The 15,511-nt window shown below is 43.4% G+C and overlaps 1 protein-coding gene across 1 annotated transcript; it reads left to right on the top strand.

The window, feature by feature from the left end:
* The first annotated feature begins 12,357 nt into the window (after positions 1-12,357).
* Positions 12,358-12,774, top strand: LOC142454609 (transmembrane protein 138-like). The gene has a single exon (XM_075555845.1). The coding sequence runs from the start codon at positions 12,358-12,360 to the stop codon at positions 12,772-12,774; it is 417 nt and encodes a 138-aa protein (XP_075411960.1).
* Positions 12,775-15,511: the final 2,737 nt, after the last annotated feature.

The following is a 15,511-nucleotide window of genomic DNA, read 5'->3' as shown; positions in this document are numbered from 1 at the left end:
GTGTCAGCTCTTCTCTGAATACTTGTAGAATTCTCCTGTGAAGCCATCTGGACCGGGGAATTTTTTAGTTGGGAGTTTCTTGATAACCTTGTCTGTTTCATCTCTTGCTATGGGTGTGTTCAAGTGCTTAATGTCTATTTGCATTCATTTGGGAAGAGAGTATAGTTTTAGGATTTGCCACTTTAGGTGATGTAAATTAATTAATTCCTCTTTGGATTAGTAGGGGAGTCTGTATTTGAGAAAAAATATTAAATATTTTATTTCAAAATAAGTACAAAAATAAGTGTTAACAAAATTACAAAAGCTGTCAAAACAGTGTTGATATATTCTGACTCAGAGAGTATGAAATCAAGTGGAAGTAATAGCATGACTCTTAGAAACACAAATCTCTAAATAGGAGCTAATGGAATGTTCATGGTGAGATGTTTCTTTTATGCCAATTTGCTCACATGGAGACAGGTTCAGCCTTGATGCAAACAAGAGTGGAGACACACTAAGGAGTCCTGGGAAACACCTGACTGTTGGGAGAGCGGGGTTATGCATGCACCTTAGTTATGTAGCTGCACACACTTCACTCTCCAGTTTCCTCATATAGAAATTATGAATCATAATGCCTCAATTACAGGACTGCTGTAAGAATTGGAGACATGGTTTGCCATGTCTTCACCACACATACAGATAGACAGTGGCTGTCAAGTTGAGTACTGGTGGCCTATGTACAACAGAGCACACTGTTGCCCACTCCATTGTCACCCTCACAATGCGTCTTTGCAGCTAATGGGTGAATCATCTCCTGGATAGTTTCCCTGGTCTTTCTGGTACTCTCCTTCACCAAATACGATGCCCTCCTCCAGTGATGGATCCCTCCTGGTGAGTGAGTTTGACAATGTTCTTCTGTGATCCCTAATGTTTCTGTCCCCTATTTTGCAGAATTATATCATCAGACCTTTCTTCCAAGTCTGTTTTAGGCTTGAAGCTCCACTGAAACGTATTCATTATGGCTAACCCTGCCAGTATTTGAAATCACTATGGCCTGGCTCCAGCATTATAGCCACATGTCAGCCACCACAGTAGGACAGACTGACTTGTGGGTGAGGGCTGCAAATATAACAGGGCTCAGTCATGAGTTGCTACTGTTGTTGTTAGGGTTGTTGAATTCGTTCTGACTCATAACTACTCTTTATATGTCAGAAGACACATGTTCCTGTCCTGTGCCATTTCCTCATTCCTTGCTCTGTGGGAGCCCATGGTTACAGCAATTGTGTCAATTCATCTCTCAGGGAGAGTTATTCTTTCTTTCAGAGTTTTGACCTTAGCAAGCATGATGTCCTCCAGGGACTTATCCCTTCTAATAACATGTCCATAGTGCATAAGGCAAAGTCTTGCCATCCTCGCTTCTAAGGAGCATTCTGCATGTACTTCTTCCAAGACAGATGTCATTGTTCTTCTGGCAGTTCATAGTATATACAATATTCTCCACCAGCACCGTAGTTCAAATGCGCCAATTCTCCCATGGTCTTCCTTCCCCAGGAGGTGATTGGAAACGCCAAGCCTGGCCTCAGGAGCAACTTGTCCTCCGAGACAGTGCTTTTTAACACTCATGAAGTCTTGGCTCTCTGAATTTTTGCTCAGCATATAGATTATTCATGGTGAAAGGATTCAACCCTGATGCACACCTTTCTTGATTTTAAACAACATGTAGTCTATTCCGAAGGCTGGAGTCTTTTCAACAGTCTACTGTTTTCTAGTAGATATTTAAAAAAATTATAAATCATTGTATTGGGGGCTCATGCAACTCTTATCTCTAGTAGATATTTTTAATTAGTAGTTATTTTCCAGAAAATAATCCACCGGCACTACTACCTTTCCCTTCACTAACTTCTCATCTTTCAAACTGCACTGATATTGAGAGTTCTTGCAGAGGGAAGTGCTAACTAGTCCCGTAGGAGGCAGGCAAAGCATAAAGTAAAGCGAGAACTTTCCCAGAAACCTATTTAATAATGTAACAGCCAATCCCGACTCACATATTTCTTCCCAGTAACTTCTTTTGGACCTATGACACAGTGATAACAGTGCCTGCTGGTGGTGAACTCAAGAGAGAAGACTGGCATTTATTTTATATAAAGACTTTCAGTTCTTTTGTAATTTTTGCTTTGATTTATTATTAACTATTCATACTTTTCATAATTAACTGCCTTGAAAAGTCTGCTAAGGCCTCGTTTGAGGTGCCTTAATAAAGAGGGAAAGCTTAAATCAGAATGCGGGAAGATCTCCCGGGTCCTGGTCCTGGGTCCTGGTCCCGCTTGCTTTTTAGACTGGATGTGATCTAGCAAGTACTTTTCGACCTTGTGAACTCAGTGTCCTTTTATCTAAAAAGAGTGACTGCGATATGAAAAGAAGCGGGTTTGAGATATCTCTGAATGCCTCAGTTTAGAACACAGCACTGTGTATCTCCTTTTGTGAATGCAGAGAAGAGAGCTTAATCCAGGTACGGAGAACTCGGACCTCTAGCTCTGTGGGGTGATGGAGGAAAGGAAGCATGGACAAGGAGCTGCATTTATACGACTGAACACTAGGTGTCTCTCCTGCACTTCTCTTTTAGCAGCAGGCCGCCCAGGAGGGGCTATTAGGTGCAGGCCTCACATGATTTATAATTCTGAATATTTCACCTGCGCTTACATTCTTCTCTGATGTGTGTCCCAGTCTTCTGCTAGTTTGTGCTCCCTGCTTGAACCTCGTTCTCCTGCCTGATTCCCGCGATAGACGAGGGAACACGGCTCCTCGATTGCCATTGTTTTCTAGATTCCCAGGGGTTTGTTTCCTTCCCTCAAAAGTTCTCAGCACATTGTAGCCCCCAGTCGTTTTAACTCACTGGATCCTGAATAGCACCTGTCCAAAATGTTGGGTCATCATCGACCAAACATGTAGGGAGTTTTGTGCTTTGTTTGTGATAGGGGAGGCTCAATTTACATGGAATCTAAGTCAGTCTCAAACTCAAGGCTGTGTTCCTGATGCATTTAGAGGCTCTTTGAGGAAAATGGAAATTCCCTAAGGCAAAATCAATGATCTCTTTTATCTGCCAGAGTGAGTAGGCTGGAATAGTTTTCTTCAAGTAATAATAATAAAAAAAGAGTACACATGTTTTGTGTTGCTTACCCCATCGCCCCCATTCCCCGCCCCCTTCCCCTCGTCCCTCCCACCCCAGCCAAGGAGGGCACAGTGGGTCCTGTTGTAATCCCATTGTGAGAAGTGGAAATAGGCCATGGTCATTAATATATTAATTGCCTGAGTCTTGGGGCACTGCTTCGTTTCGTCCCTTGGAGGATTTCATTTCTGACCAGGACAGCCTCACATCAGCCTTATTCATTTGGAGCCAGTTGGGCCGGAGGAGATTCCATGGATAAGAACAGCTTAAAGTTGAGTGGCTCCAGCCCAGGGGAGCCCTCTGTAGTCTGACATGCTGGCTACTCCTGTCAACCCTGTCATTCAAGAGGATAGTTAACACCATTTTCACATCACCAAACAAAATTATTCTTTTAGTTTTATTGGCTTGGTTTCTCACTCTCCCCCTCTCTCATTTGCTCTGGGAATCAAAGTAAATTCAGTGTCCAATTGGTCTATCTGCAAATAGGTCACATGTTTGGCACCACCTGCATCAGGGCTGCAAGGTTGTTCTATTCGGAAAGGTTTTCTTGAATCTCCAAGGCTTTGCCTATAAATTTGGTAAAGGCTTTGTCTTTACCCATGGAGACATTAAAAAAGAACACCTGAATCTCAGAAACATGCATGCCCAGGAGAATCACAAGGGGGTTCTTCCCTTCGGTGGAAAGGCTATGAGTTACACGCTTTGTATGTGGGAGCATGACGCATGTCTTTGTTACTTGTGGAGCACAAGGAACGAACCCTCTGGGTTACTATGCAATTTTGTCAGAATTTTTTGGATGAGCTATTCCTCTGAGTTATTCACAACACTCCAAATGATACAGACGACTTTATAGCTTACCGTACAGTTTCACCTGTCTCTTCTGAGGACACTTGAACATTCAACTCCTTGCCTAGATTCCGACCCAGCCCGCCTACCCTTCTCTGTGACTGGGTCTGGGCGAAGGGCTGTTGAAACAGTGCCACGGAGGATGAGTCTGGTGGGGACTCATGGTGACAGTAGCATGAATCCCTTATCTTAAATCAGTAATAACAACCTTGCAAAGACATTCACCTGCGTGAATCATAACAAACTATGGACCACCTTACGAAGAATGGGAATTCAAGGGCATTGATTGTGCTCATGAAGAATTTGTACATATGAGTAACTGAGGTAGTAGAGTTGAGGCTGGTGTAATCTTTCTTATGAATAGAATTCTTTGGCTACCAGCATTGTCCTTCAGGATAGAGCCTCCAATGTGGTTCCTTTTTATTTTGATTTTTTAAATGACTCAGGTGACACTGTTCCGCTTCAACTTGTCATTCCTGGCATTGTCGATCATATGATTCACAATGCTCGATGCAAGTTCATTTCCTTTCCCTAATGTCAAGGGCAGTGGTTCTCAACCTTCCTAATGCTCGACCCTTTAGTACAGTTCCTCATGTTGTGGTGACCCCCCAACCATAAAATTATTTTCGTTGCTACTTCATCACTGTTATTTTGCTACTGTTATGAATTGTAATGTAAATATCTGATAGGCAGGATGTGTTTTCATGGTTCCAAATGGAAAATAATTAAAGCATAGTGATTATGCATAAAACAATATGTAATTATATATTGTGAAATATTTATTTCTAATTACAAATAAATGAGATTTTGTTTTGAAGCATGGTGTAGCGTGGGCAACAATCTTCACTCTGGGTATTCCTATGGACATATCTGCATGTGGGTGGACCCGCCTGGAGATGGGTAGAGGAGCTGTGTCTTGGTTCCTAACACTATCAGAGATATGTGTTTCCCAATGGTCTTTGGTGACCCCTGTGAAAGGATTATTTGACCCCCAAAGGGGTCACGACCCACAGGTTGAGAACCACTGGTCTAGGATATGGATCTTTATACATTTCATTTTGGACTACTTCTAGTTTTCTTAGTTCATACTCCTACAAGAAAGATCGATTAGTAGACTATAATTCAAATGTACACACCAATGATTAAAGCTAGTGACAAAGAGATCAAAGAATCCTACCCACTAATGCAGTCTAAAACTGATCACCTGTACAATCAAGCTGTATAGCTCATTACTGACACGTGAAATGCAAAAGTTCAAAACAAATAGGCACGATCAGTGGCTGAAAAATATGGTCTTGATAAAACCGTGTTTGAGATAACACGGTAGTCCCACAATTATTTGGTGCAAATGTATCCTTTAAACAACAAAGATAGCGACTATGCACATGGAGCCTGCCAGATTGATTACACGAGAGTCAAATCCACTACATCTGCAAAAAGAGATGATGGAGAAGCTCATTAGTATCAGCCAGAGCAAGGCAAAGGGTTGATTGTTGTCCATATACAAATTGGAACTGAAGAAAATGCAACGGATCTTGAGAGAGAAAAAGCTGCTCTCAGTATCTCCAGCTGAGTTTAGAGGGAATCTCAAAAATAGATTTGCCACATTGAACCCTAATGACAAAAGACCAGAAACTTGTAGGATGATGTGAAGAAAGTACGGGGTGACTGACAAGAGAGGAAAGAAAGAGAAGATCAAAGTGGGTGTTGGAGGAAGACTGAAGCTTGCGCGTGATTGTAGAGAAGCTAAGGGACTGGAAAGGAGTGAGGAAGTCCAAGGCTGAACAGAAAATCCCGAAGGGCAGCTGGAGGTTACAAAGCAAAGTGGTTTACGGAAATAGTCAAACAACGGGAGTTAGAAAACCGAGGGAAAGAACATGCGTGGCGTTCCTCAAGCCAAAAGAAATGAAGAAAAATTCAGTCCTCCAGTTCAACATTGACAGACGTATGGACAAAATACTGAACGACGAAAGAAGATGGAAGGATGACAGAGTCACTGTAGCACAAGGAACAGCTTGGTGTCCAGCCATTTCAAGAGCTAGCAGATGGTCAAGAACTAGTGGTTTTGAGAGGAGACGTCCACATCACACTGAAGGCATTAGTTAAAAACCAAGATTCAGGAACCAGTGAATACCATTTGAAATTTCCAGCAAACTGAATCAGGACTGGACTTCTTACCCAACTATGCCAAAAAAGAACGTGTGGAGAAATATTGAAGTATTTGAATTATGGTGTTGCCAGCCAGAAGGAGAAATAAATTTGTCTTGGAAGATGGACAAGCAGACTACCTCTTGAAAGCTAAGATGATAAGAATTCGTTTTATGTGCTTACAGATCTATCATTAGGAGGTTCCAGTCCCTGAAGAAGGCCACCGTGCTTGGGAAAATGGAGGGCCATTCACAAAAGAAGAGAACGGAAGACTAGCAATGAAATAAATTGACAAGTAACTGCAACAGTGGGCTTGAATGTAGCACTCAGGATGAGGCACGACTGGACATGTTTCCGTCTGTTGCTCACAGGGTCGCTATGAGGTGGAACTGGGAGATGGCGCCCAGCAATAATAAGAGGATTCTCCTTCATTGAATCATGAGGCAATGTCCTGATACATTGCGGTCAGGGGTTTTCAGGTAAGTTCCATCTCCTGGGGACATCATGTCTGATGGAACCAAACACTGCCGGCCCCGGCCCCGGCCCCGGCCCCCTTCTCACCATGTTGTTGTGTTCGGCCCATTGCTGCAGCACCATGTTCATACGGCTCATCAAGGGCCATCCTCGACTTGCCCAAACACGGTGTCCTTTCCCAGGGCTGATCTCTCCTGCTGAAATGTCCAACGTGCTCAAAATAAGTCTGGCCATCCTGGTTTCCAAGGAGCGTCCTGACTGTCCTTCTGAGACAGATTTATAAAGCCTCTGGCACTCCACGGAACGTTCAACAGCACCATTCTAACACATCAACTCTTTATCGGCCTTCTCTCTGCACGGTCCAGCTTTCACGTACACATGAGGTGATTGAAAATATGAAGCTTGGATCAGGCGCACCTTAGTCCTCAGAGGGCCAGCTCTGCCCTTTACTTGTAAGGAGGCCTGCTGCGGCAGATTTACCCAGGGCTCGACGTCTTCTGATTGGTTGGCTGCTGCTTCCGCGGGCATTCATTGTGGAGCCAAGCAATAGGACATGCGTCACGATTGCAATCTTGTCTTTGCTTATCACAGTGTTATCTTTGGATCCAGTTGTGAAGATTTTGTTTTCTTTACATTGAGTTGAAATCCATACTAAAGGCAGCAATTATAGACTTTCTTCAGGTCTGCCTCACCTCCAGCAAGCAAAGTGGTGCAAGTCCAAGGTGGCTCATGAGCCTTCCTCCTATTGTGATGCTGCGTTCTTCATGTAGAGTTCATTTTCTCAGTCTAAACCCAGGCCTACATGGTGACAGGACACAAATCATGAGGCTATATTGCAATAGAGACCTCTCGTTTCCAGAAGGGGGAATGCATTTACATGGCTGTCAAGCAGCTTCTGGATCCACTGAATAGAGAAGTGAGAAAATCTGCTCATGTGAAGACTTATAGTCTACAGGGCATGGCTCATCCATTGAGTCACATCGAACTCTAGGGCAATGAGTTTGGTTTGAGCTTAGAGCCACTCCTGGTAGGAAAAATGAAAAGTCAATGCTTTTGCAGTTTGGGCCAACAGTTCGTATGTGGTTTTGTGGGTCAGGAAAAGGTCCTACCATCAAATATGTCTAATAATTTTTCTTTCAAAGAGCAGCTTCAGAAGCAACGGCCCCATGTAGTTATGAGAACAATGCTGCATGTCTGTGCTCGGATGAAGAATGGGAAACGCCCCTTCTCCCGGAGCATGCCTTGCAGTTCCTGGGTGAGTTAGGAAGCGTGGCTGTTGTTAACTGTCATCGCGCTGATTTGGATTCATGGTGACCGGATCTGTGTGGAGACCTGCTCCGTAGTCTGTGACCTTTTGGAAGCAGGTTGACAGGCCTGCCTTCTCAGACGCTTCTGAGTGGATTCGAACAACGAACCTTTCAGCTCAACAGTTTGGACCACCCAGCATCCTAATTTAGGGCGAGAGTTGCTTTCTAGTAAAGATCACAATGTAAAGGCATTTGCCGGAGTGGGACAACACTTGGTTGTGTTTGTGCGTGGGCCAAGAGGCAGTCCTGCGAACCGAACAAGGCAGTGCTGCGTGGCTTCAAAGCAGGAGACGTGCGTGTGAGAGTGACAGCCTCTTGCCACACGTATTCAACCTGCGTGCCAAGAAACTGATCTGAGGTGCCAGGCAACTTGAAGGAGGACCGGACAGGATTGGAAGAAGGCTTAGTGACACTGTGTGATGCGCAAGAGGACACCACCTTGCTTCGGCAAAGAAAACAAAAATTCTCCCAACTGGACCAGAAGACAACATCACGATAAACAGAAGATTGAGTGGTCGTGGGCTTCACCTCGCTCGATCACAGTCAGTGCTCACGGAAGCAGCGGACAGGAGCTCAGAGACCTGCTGACTGGGCACATCTGCTGCACGAGGCCTCTTTGAAGTGTGGAAGGGCAGGCGTTTCCCTTTGAAGAGCAAGGTGCACCTGATGTAAGCCAGACACCCATGCACCTGTGCAAGTTGCACAGTGAAGAAAGAAGACAGTAGAAGAATGGATACTTTTGAATTATGGTATTGGAGAGGAACATTCAGAATAGGATGGGTTGCCAGAAGAGCAAACAAATATGTCTTAGAAGAGGTACAGCCGGATGTTCCTCAGAATCGTGGATGATGAGGCTCTGCGTTACGTACTTTCCAGGACAGACCCGTCCGGAACGCCATGCTTAGTACAGCGGAGGGTCGGTGAAAACGAGGAAGACCGTCAAGGAGATGGACTAGCACCACGGCTGCCGCAGGACCGCCATGTTTCTTCCTGCCGGGCGTGTCGCCGTGAGCCCGGCCGACGGCAGCGCATGCAGCCGAAGCAAGTTTGAATGTTTCCACCACTACCGCTTGAATCATCGCCTCGCCACGAAGCAGTTGGTGGTTTTACAATCTATTTTGGACAGTGGACTATATTTTGTAATTATATGTTACAAGTAAATGCTCTATGGAAATTAGTGGCATTGAATGTGAACAAAAAAAGTAGTATCGTTCCAATGTCTTTAGATGAGACTTTAATTCTTTATGAAAAACAGAATAAAATGTTACATTGAACAAACTGAAATATATTTAGTGAAGTTAAAACAGAGATATATAGATGTACACACACACACACACACACGTTGTCGTTGTTAGGTGCCATTGAGTCAGTTCTGACCCATAGAAATCCTGTGCATAACAGAACAAAATACTGCACGTCCCGTGTTACCATCATAATTGTTCCTATGTGTATCCATATGCTGATACATATGTGTATGTCTGTGTGTATGCATGTGTGTGTATGTGTGTGTATGTCTGTGTGTATGCATGTGTGTGTGTATGTCTCTGTGTATGCGTGTGTGTATGTGTGTGTGTATGTGTGTGTATGTGTATGTCTGTGTGTATGTCTGTGTGTATGTCTGTCTGTGTGTATGTGTGTGTGTATGTGTGTGTGTATGCATGTGTGTGTGAATGCTGCTTTGCGTATACATATATCAGGAAAACAAGTAACTTGAAATACAGAGTATTAAAGACAGAAAGACATGCAGCTCCTTCTCCCATATGTTTTGATCTAAGGCTTTTAGATCCCCCTTTTTATTACCATTAAATACTGTTCCTTTTACACTGTGTCTTCCAGGAATGTTTTCAAATTCCTAGCTTTCTTGACCCCTTTTGTTCTTTTTCACCATCCTGGTTTATTTCCCGTGTGTGATTTTAACATTTGCTCAAGAAGTTGAAGGCAATCGCCTGTGCCCCTTCTTTCTTAGTTTCTTATTGCTTTTATAATAGAAACATCACAACAAGTGTCTTAAATAGCAGACATTTATTTTCACACAGTTCAGGAAGCTAGAAGTCTGAATTCAGGGAAAGTATCTTTCTTCTTCCATCTCTGGGGCAAGGTCCTTTGCTTTACGAGCTTCTGTTTCTGTTTCTTGGTAATCTTGCCCCGCCATTTCTCTCCTTTTACTAGCTACTCATATGCCTCATCTACCCCTTTCACATCGTAGAAGTGATCAGTTCAAGACAAACTACATTGAGTCAAAGGTTGTTAGAACAACATAATATCTCATCACCAGCGTCAGGGATTTCCTCATGCTTGGTGAACTGCTGTGTTCCATTAACAGAACCAAGACCAGAAACGTAGTCGCACAATAAATATTTGTTGAATAAAAAATGATTGGAATTTTTGGCCAGTATGGCAGCTAGAGTTCAAACTTTTAAGTAATTAGGAAGGTAAAGATGCGAACATGTGTTCACGCTGATTGGCGGAGAAGTTTACATAAGCTTTTATACACTTAAATACGCAAGAGGCGATCTAAGCATTTATAAAATTTACTCTACCTAAAAATAATATTTATTCTTGAACCGGAATTCTTTTCAATTTACTTCAGTACTGCAACCTTCCCGGCTTCGAGTTTGTTAATGTTGTCACCATTTCCAGTGAGTAGATTACAATGCGTATCTATCTTTCAAACCAAATTTTTGTCTGTGTTGTGAAAGCTAAAATTAGATGGAGCAAGGATCAATAAAGTATCCAGCTAATACTCCCCTGGTAAAATGAAATGGATCTTAAGGAATGAAATGACATCTTCTGACAAACGCTGAGACAAATACCATTTCACAAAACCTCAGGTTGTCATTTGAAATTGATATTGTAGGGAAACTCTAGTTGCCGAATGAACTTTAATATATAAATCTATCATGGCCCAGGTGTTCACTAATTTGATTTCTAAAGGTGCCGGGCATTCTGAAATGAAATATACTTTTGAGCTTTTCTGATTCACTTACTGATTCATATCTCTGTTTTTGTTTTACCTTTAGCACACAATGTGGCAAAAAAGGATTTTAATTTTAGACTTAATTCTCATATTTACTTAAAAGACTAACCACTGTTAATTTATTTCCTTCCTCCAGACATCTTTCTTCATCTTTTAGAAATAATTCATTATTGGATGTGAAGACATTACACACAAAATGAAATTATTCAACCTGCAGCCTTTGGCAATAAATAGATTTTTATGCCACGTTGGATACAGATGCATTTAAGAATTTTGAAGGACATCAGTCATTAGGTGTGTCGAAGCTTTACTCTTCATTAAGTATGCAGGGTTGTATTATAATTTGTGTTAACATGTAATATTTCCCTGAGGATGGTAACAAGAGATGGATTTTCTGACGGTCAGGATTTATTTGATGTGACTTTTCATAAATAGTTGAGAAAAATGTATTTGGAAATTATAGAGGTTTTTTTGGGTGCCAATTCAGAAGCCACGTAAATCAAGAGTATATGATAAGAAATAACCAAGGATAAGAAGCATTTTAATATACTTATAAAATGACCAAGTGATTTTTAAGTCCCTGATTGAGGCAAAAGGAGACTGGGTAGGGCGGTGACTTAAGCATTGGACTGCTAATCACAGGTCGATAGTTCAAACCTGCTGGCTACCCTATGGCAGTCAGATGAGTCTTTCTGTTCTAAGGTTTACAGTCTCTGAAACCCCAAGAAGCACTTCTACAGTGCGCTAAAGTTTATTATGACTCGATGGTAACGGTTTTGAGTGAGAAAATCAGTTTGCATTTTATTGTAACCTCAAAGTTGACAGTTTAGACCAGGGGTCCTCAAACTACGCCCGCGGGCCACATGCAGCCCGCCGAGGATATTTATCTGGCCCGCCGGGTGTTTATGCCCCGTGGTATTTTTTTTTAAACTTTAAAATAAGATATGTGCAAGGCTGCCTGGGAAATGAAATCCAAGCCCTGTGTCGCCTGAGGCGAGCGCCCCAGGTGCCGTCGCCTTTCCTTGGCCCCTGGCCCCTGGCCCTTTCCCTCGAAGGCATTTCTAACCCCTCTCCCAGGTTCCGGGGAGCAGAGGCGCCGCGATGGCCAGGCCCTGTGGACAGCAGGACAGGAGGCCCTGGTCAGCAGGCGACAACGGTCGGGAGTCCTGGGGCAGGGTGGCCCAGGACAGCGACTTTCCAAGCATAAAGCATAAAGCATGGAGCCAAGTCGAGGGCTGTGGGTAGAACGGTGCCCGCACTTCACACTTCGGGCGTTGAAATCTGGTTTCCAGAGTCCCCATGACAACCGAGGATGGCTCTTTGAGATGCTTGCCTTAGAGTGAGCGAAACAGCCCCGATTCCGACTGCAGGCCGCTCCTTCTGTGTGGGTGCTGGCGCCAGGAGCTGTTTTCTGGAACACTCTGGAATGTGCCCCTGGAGCCCAAGAGAGCAGAAGGAAGATGCTCCAGAGCAGTAACTACAGCCTGGTGCTCCTCTTTGACAATTCCTTCTCGGAGCTCCTCCCAACAGCTCCCGTCATCCAGCTCATCCTCGTCACCCTCCAGGACGCTGCAATTCTCAACATCATCATCCTCTGCCTCATGTTCTTCAACACCTTCGTCTTCCAGGCGGGGCTGGTCAGCCTCCTGCTGCACAAGTTCAAAGGCACCATCCTCCTGACAGTGGTGTACTCCGCCCTCAGCATCTCCCTTCACATCTGGGTGATGAACTTATGCTGGAAAAACTGCGACCGCTTCGTCTGGATCGATGGCCTGCAAACACTGTTTCAGAGACCAGCGACCCTCCTGTACTGTTACTTCCACAACTGGGTGGCTGTACACCTGGGCGATCTGCGCTTCAGAGTTCCTGCAAGGTGATCTCTTCAGCTCCCTGGGACGGCGCTCCTTCCGTGTGCTGCTCCCCATCGGAGGTTGGCCCATGTGGTCAGCATTCCCGAAGGAAGAGCCTCCCCTCTTGCACATTCAAGTGTTCGAGTCCCTCCTGCCGACCTCAGCCCTGCGCCTCACCCTCTCCTGCTGACTTCTGGGAGCTCTGTGCCTGTCCTTTAGTGCCGATGGCACAGGAGAACCCCCCCGGGCTTTCTGTCCATGCACCACGCACTCATGGCTGAATGGGCCCAGAGGGGGCTCCTGGGCACGTGACTGCCCACACTTCTGACTTTTAGATTTAATACCTAAGATACTTGCCCTCCCCCACACACATTTTCTAAATAGGGAATAAGTGGTTTTTTTTTCCCTCATCCCCCCCAAAAAAGATATGTGCAGTGTGCATAGGAATTTGTTCATAGTTTTTTTTTTTTTTAAAAAACTATGGTCAGGCCCTCCAACGGGTCTCAGGGACAGTGAAGCGGCCCCCTGTTTAAAAAGTTTGAGGACCCCTAGTTTAGACACATCCAGCAATGTTGAAGGAGTACAGGTCTTGTGATCTGTTTCCATTAAGATTATAGTCAAGAAAACGTAGGAAGCAGTTGTATTCTGCAACGCATATGACTACGATGAATCAAAGTCAAGTTGATGATAACTAACAACAGCAACAAATTACTTTTTGTAACTTGAGCTTGATCCACTGGGCTGAAGCCCCGTGAGGTGGAGAGAGCTGTTTCACTTTTGTGTGCAGATGAACACCAACCGGAGAGGGATTCTGAAGTCTTATTGAAACTGTCCTTGTGAGATTAAATTTTTCTTGTTTAATTTAGCTGAACCCACATGTTCAAAGGCCAGGGAATCATTTGGGACAAGGACTTTTCATTGACTTTAAATTCAAGGATGAATCCAGCAACCTACCAAATATTCTGATTGGCTGGAAGTTAATGCCAAGGTAGTCGTACATATTTAACAACTTCCGTGTGATGCTTTCTCTGGTCGCATGGCGGTCAGTTGTATCCAGTCACCTGGTACTTGGCAATGAGCACCTGTTTGGCATTTTTTATGAATATGAATGAAAAGCAAGAGAAACATTTTTGAACTGGGAGTTTTTAAGCAAATACAAAAATTTTAAACAGGTGTTTTTTTTTAATTACTACGTTTCTACACAGGCTGAATTTTAATTGCATATCAATTTGCTTTTCTAGTTTTTCTAGAGACACCTAGAAATAGTACCATTTGCCTCTATATATACTGAACAAAGGGGCTTCAAAAAGTTTATGAAAAAATGGATTTAAAAGACAATGGAATTTTTTCATGAACTTTTTGAAGCCTCCTCATGCACTATGCCCCAGTTCTCATGATTTTGCTTAGAAATGTATCTCTTGACCCATAATAAAATGAAGATTCAGAATCAGTGTATGGGAGTAGAAATACAAATCCTCAGCAAGGGGTCAAACTGATTCAAAGTTCTGATTTATTACTATAGTTTTACAAAATAATCGCATCACCATTCATTTCTTTTCATGCAGACAAAGCACAAGGATTGAGAACATCTGTGGAGGCCAGTGAACGGCAGGTCTCCTTACCCAACCACCTGGATTCCAGAAGGTGTGAAGGCTGCAGGTGAGGACTTGCGAGGAAGTCAGGCAAGGATAATCGGGATGCTGCCTTAATCCCTCCACACTGGGGACTGGAATGGTTGGCCAGAGGCCCAAAATATAGTAGAGAGCGTTTTACTCTCTGTATGGAGTTGTCCTATTTTAATTTCCTTAATATTAATTCTTTTGTGAATATAGAGATGGTTTACTATTATGAAATAAATACCGAGCAAACTGAAATAAAAAAAATCACTTATGATTACATAAAATAACCATTTTGAATAGGTTGATACACTCCTTTCTCCAGATGGTAAATTATTTTCACTTGACTGTGAGTTGGCCTTGACTCGATGACAGTGAGTTTGGTTTTGACTAACCTAAAAGTTTCTGGTTTAAACTCACCCAGAGATACTTTTGGAAGAAAAGTCTGACTGGGAGGGTGGAGTGGGATGGGGGAACCGATTACAAGGATCTACATATAACCTCCTCCCTAGGGGATGGACCACAGAAAAGTGGGTGAAGGGAGATGTTGGACAGTGTAAGATATGACAAAATAATTTGTAAATTATCAAGGGTTAATGAGGGAGGGATGTGCGGGGAAGGAGGGGGGAAAATGAGCAGATGCCAGGGCCTTAAGTGGAGAGCAAATGTTTTGAGAAAGATGAGGGCAATGAATGTACAAATGTGCTTGACACAATGGATGGATGTCTGGATTGTGATAAGAGTTCTATGAGCCCCTAATAAAATGATTTAAAAAGAAAGACAAAGTCTGACTATCTTGTTCTGTTGATGATGCAGTCAAGAAAATTGTAAGGATCCCAGTTGTGCTCTGTAAAACACGGGGTCACTGTGACCCAGAATCCTCGATGACAACTAACAACAATGCGCTTCTTTCACCCTTTCCAGTGCCGTAAGATCCACCTTCAAAGTGGATCATGTGACACATAGCCTAAGGTAAATACAAAGCTTTTCTCAATTCATGTTGTGTCATAAAGATTTGTCAATATGACTAACTGGCCTTTGAAAACACGAGTCTTACTGTCTGCACAGTGCTCAAGTACTGTCATTTAGATATACTGGACTTTATGTCACGCTTTCCTGAGATTGGAGTTTCACTTGATACCAATATT

Source organism: Tenrec ecaudatus, chromosome 8, assembly GCF_050624435.1.
Source record: "Tenrec ecaudatus isolate mTenEca1 chromosome 8, mTenEca1.hap1, whole genome shotgun sequence".
Classification (NCBI taxonomy): Eukaryota; Metazoa; Chordata; class Mammalia; order Afrosoricida; family Tenrecidae; genus Tenrec; species Tenrec ecaudatus.
The sequence above is the reverse complement of the archived record's forward strand: the minus strand, read 5'-3'. Positions and strand labels throughout refer to the sequence as shown.